Consider the following 4,654-nt stretch of genomic DNA (forward strand, 5'->3'; position numbering starts at 1 on the left):
TGGAGGGAGGAAGATCGATATCCTAGAAGGCGCATCATCCTAGCGCCACTGATATGTTTTTCATATTCAATATCAATGCAAAACGTTGTACTTGTCGTTAGCGCTAGGTTCTTTCTAGCGATAGGATCTTTCTCGCTGAGCTCGAGAGATAGGAATATCCTAGCACCATGTAAACTGCCTTCGCTCGGAAGGTCCTAGTACTAGGGACTAAAAACAAATATGGCGGCGGCCGGGCGTTTAGCTGCTAAAAGGCCGACAGTTTTTCTTCTTTTCTTCTCCACTTGGTAACCAGCCCGACCAAAAATTTCCACATGTAAATAATAAAAGAAAAATTGTTTTGCCTTTTAGGATCTTCCTAATACTAGGATCTTCCTCCCTCCTTGTAAACGGGGCCTTATCTGGACTGCACCACAGAAGCCATGAATTGAAACGAAAATGATCTTTGATAACGCACAGAACACTCGCGCGCGTGGAGACCCTGAGCACGCAGAATTTCTGCAATCTCCCCATTGCTCCCAATTCAACAATCTCAACACCTGACAGGCTACAAATTAATATCCATTTAGTAATCCCACATTCTCACTTTTTGTATCCGAATTGGCCTGAATTTGCTGCCCGAGTCATGAGAACGTTGTTTCTTCTCTAACTCGATGATCGTGGTGGTTCCAGTCAATGGAATATCATAGTTTCAACAATGGCAATGCAGCATTGTTTTCTGTCAGGTTGTTGTCCGAAATTTTGCTCCATAACGTCTTGTATTTATTCTTTAAACGTGTTCTTGTTTAAATTTAGGTTATTTCAATATCACTTGCTACTTACCTAGAAACTTTGTTGGATCTGTTATCGCTGTTCCATTCATATCTTCGTTCAACCCCACTTCCAAACCAGTTTCTTTTCTTCAAAAGCTCAGTCTTCACGAGTCTTCTCACTATTGCGCCTAAAGAGGTCTGAGCCAGGGCTTTAAAGAAAATCAAAGTAAAATCAAGAAAAATCAGCAAATCTGCTATATTTTTCTTAGGTCTGTCACCGCTTCACTGAGGAAGAAGTTGACCACATTAGGATATTAGAGAGAGAGATTTAGAAACGGCTAGCGGCAGAAATGACCACGTGATCATGTTAATCCTACATTTGCCGTTTCTCAGTAAAAATGAAGTATTCTTTTCTTAGCACCAGAAGCCAAAATTAATTTGCACTATTCTTTTCTCAGATAGACGGACTCATTTCTTCAAGAAAACAAACCGTTAGTAATGGAAGACACTATTACAGGAAAGAACTACTCAGTATTTCAGTTCAACAGTTTGAATGGTCAAGGACTCTGGTCACATATTCAAATCCCAGAAGACGTCTCAGAAATACCTTGAAAGCGAGCAACAACATCACAACAAGTACTCTCTCACTAGCCTACAACCGCTTTCAGTTGGAGAACCACACGTTACCCCATTCACAGACAGAAAAGTTATTAAAACCAAGTTGTGGCGTATCAGATTATTAACAAAGCCACAATCGGGAAACTTCGCGAAAAAGATCTATATTCAAGAATCAGCAGCGCCTATATTCGTTGACAAGGGACGTTTGGTTAGTTTCTGTGGCTTGGCAGATAATATTATTTTTACGCTCCTATTTTTGTTCGTTTCTTCGTTAGTTGTGACATTTGTGGTCTTTCAATAATATTAAATATTTTTTACATCACGTTATTGTTGTTGTTGTAGGCGATCCATACATGCCTAGCGATAAAAACCGAGGTGGGTGACCTGGCTTCTGTATTCTGCATTTATTTAAACTAAGCCTTCCTGTATTACATCAAAGCCTTAAAATTATATATTTCGGTATAGCATTTGGTCGAGTTACTCTCGAGGGCCTGCCAACGGTTTATCATTTTGCCCGAGGAAAAACGAAAGTCGTGGGTCAACGAATTTAAGGCATCCGTTAATCAAGGTTGACCGCTTCACTGCTAACAACAAAATGGCTGAATACATTAAATTTGTTTCTCTATGTCCACAGATAGTGAAAAGTAAATATTCTGAGAAAAAAGAAGGCGCTGTGCTAAGAGCTGAATATGATTACCATGTTATGTTTATCATTTCGCCATCTCAAATTGCGTTGAGTATTTGCGTTATTTTTTCATGCAAATAATATCATAGCGTCATCACTGAAACGCGATACTCGATTCTCTAATTGTGAACGGCGGCCTTTACTGAATCTCTAACGAAACGAATTGAAAAATTGAATCCATTATTTGAACTGAAAGATCTTGAAGTCATTACAATGACATGGTTTTAAATATGATTCACGTTATTATGAATGTTAAATGGAAAGTAAAGTCTAACTCAAATTACTTGAGAATAAAATGTACACAGTAAATTACCTTAATACCAAGCTAAAAATCCTTTCCGCGATGTTCCGAGTTTCCAGTCTTCCTGTCCTGAAAGGCTTAACCTTCGCTCAAGACATGTTGACATCCGGCTTCAATGTCAATCTGATGAAATCTGCTATTGGCTTGTTTGTTACTCAATTTTTTGCATTCGCATTGAGCCACAACCAAGACAATAATGTTTACATCGTCACGAATGAACGATAACACGACATGTGAATCAACGAAACATCTTGATAAATTTTCGCTGGAGAACTATAATTTAATATTTTTACCTTAATACCAAGACCTTCAAACTACTCTCGGCAAAACGTTATCGCCCAGAATCAGGGTAGCCAATGTTCGGTTTCCAAGGTTTTCTTGTCAATATTTTATGCGTGGTATTGAACCAGAATGTTAATATATTTTTTTGGTCACGTTCTTCCTTACAGGTTCCGTGTTTTCATATTCAAACAAAGGCGACTAATTTGTCACCGGAGTGAGTCAAATTATATTTTCACGACGTAGCTGAATAAATGTTGCAATTAAATGACAAAAACTGAACGCGATTTTTTTTTATCCCAAAATTGTGTTCAATCAGCTTATTTTTGCTCCTAAACAAATTCTAAAAGATTTCTGTTTAATTTTGTCAAATTTTTAATTGACTTCTTAGTTTTTTCCTTCATTTTGGAGCGTATAGCAGTCTTAGCAGATTATTGCCATTCTCTCAACAGGATTCCTAGCCAGGTGTAATAAATTTATTGGATGTTATTTGATAACACCATTTCTACTCGTATAAAATTATCTTCATCATTTAATTTATCTTTCCGGCATAAATCAAAGCATTACTACGGTAAATTTAGGAGTAGCCAATACACAGTGAACGTCTCGATGACATTTATTGGGGTTTTTAGAGAGCGACAAATTTCCATAACTTAATGTGTGCATATTCTACTGACAAGCTGTCGAAAAAAATCGGTGAAACCTGCTTTCATAACACTAGGCTACGTGCCAAAGAATTTTCTTTTCTTTTCTTTTCTTTTCTTTTCACGAATCGCTTGCTTTGCGCAGCCACTAACGAAAATGCTGCTCACCATTTCGTATGCGTGATGACCTAGGTAATGACAACGATAGTGCCTACTCTTAGCCATAAAAATATAAAGCACTTATACCAGCTTTCAGTCAAACGAAAATACCACGTTTAGTTGACAAAAGAGGAAAAAATCGGCATTATTTCAATGAAAAGTTACGTATCATACCTCTAAAGCTAATTGAGTCGTTGAAGCCACATGACTGAGAACTGAGTCACCAACTCCGAAAGTTGAAACCGAAAACTTTAGTCATTCAAGTATGAGAGAATAAATATTAAAAATAAATATTTAACGCGACAATTACTAGTTATTTGCATAAGAAAGACCAACTTCATTGGAGCGGAAAACAAGAATGCCGAGCATGGAAACGAGGTATATTCATAAGATGGTCAAAGCTTAAGGCAACATAACAGCCTCGTTCCCAGGGTCCTCTCTCGAACGAGGCTGGAAAACATAACAGCAAGTAGGCAATCACCACGTCATCATAAAGTCGCATGACCTTAGATTGAGATTCCTTGTTGTCCCTAAGAAATGTCACATCTGTCCAGTGACTGGGAAGCTTATTTGATTAGTTAAATATTAAATAAGTTTAGTACATTGGGTGACTAACTATTGTAGTATAGTATTATGAAGAAAAAGAACGTGAAAAGCAACCTCGTTTTCAGAGTTTCTCCTCTTAGGAACGAGGTTGTCCTCAGACTGATCGGAAAAGCTTCTCAGTAACCTTCCGTGGACAGGTCTTTTTTACAGGTCACATTCCACAGGTCACAATTACAGGTCAATGTTGTACTGGTATATAACCAAGATTGTTAGCGTGCCAAAGGCATGAATTAGCTTTCTAGTTTATAGGGTTAGGACTAGGAGACCCTGGTTAGCTTGTTTACATACAATTATCACAGTGACCCGTGACATGTAAAAGAAACCTGCCAACCCTCCGTTAGTAGCTTACCAACTAGCAAACGGAAAGTAAAATTAGTTCGAGTTAGCGCGAGTTTCGCGTCAGCGGACAATAAATGAGTAAAAAAAATGAGGAAATGAGGGTCAAATCCAGCAGAAATCGGACCTTCTTTAAGTTGGCGGGGAGTTCGAGTTACCGAGTTCGAGTTTGCGGGGTTCTACTTTATACCCAAGGACACCTAGAGGAGACCATTTACAACAGTTGCTCAAGGCACTTTCGATTCTTGATTGTTCGGAAAAGAAGAAGAAAACTAAG

At 38.2% G+C, this 4,654-nt stretch overlaps 1 protein-coding gene across 1 annotated transcript in view; it reads right to left on the reverse strand.

Annotated features, from left to right (window-relative positions):
* Positions 1-3,603, reverse strand: part of LOC146462055 (uncharacterized) — an 8,295-nt gene extending 4,692 nt beyond the window's left edge. Inside the window, exons 1-2 of the mRNA XM_085086213.1 lie at positions 2,366-3,603; positions 820-958 (exon numbers count right to left, since the gene is read on the reverse strand). Coding sequence (XP_084942339.1) covers positions 820-859 — 40 coding nt within the window. The 5' untranslated portion in view covers positions 860-958; positions 2,366-3,603. The remainder of the gene's footprint in view (positions 1-819; positions 959-2,365) is intronic.
* Positions 3,604-4,654: the final 1,051 nt, after the last annotated feature.

The sequence above is a fragment of the Pavona decussata genome, unplaced genomic scaffold (assembly GCF_977016875.1).
Source record: "Pavona decussata unplaced genomic scaffold, jaPavDecu1.1 SCAFFOLD_192, whole genome shotgun sequence".
Lineage (NCBI taxonomy): Eukaryota > Metazoa > Cnidaria > Anthozoa > Scleractinia > Agariciidae > Pavona > Pavona decussata.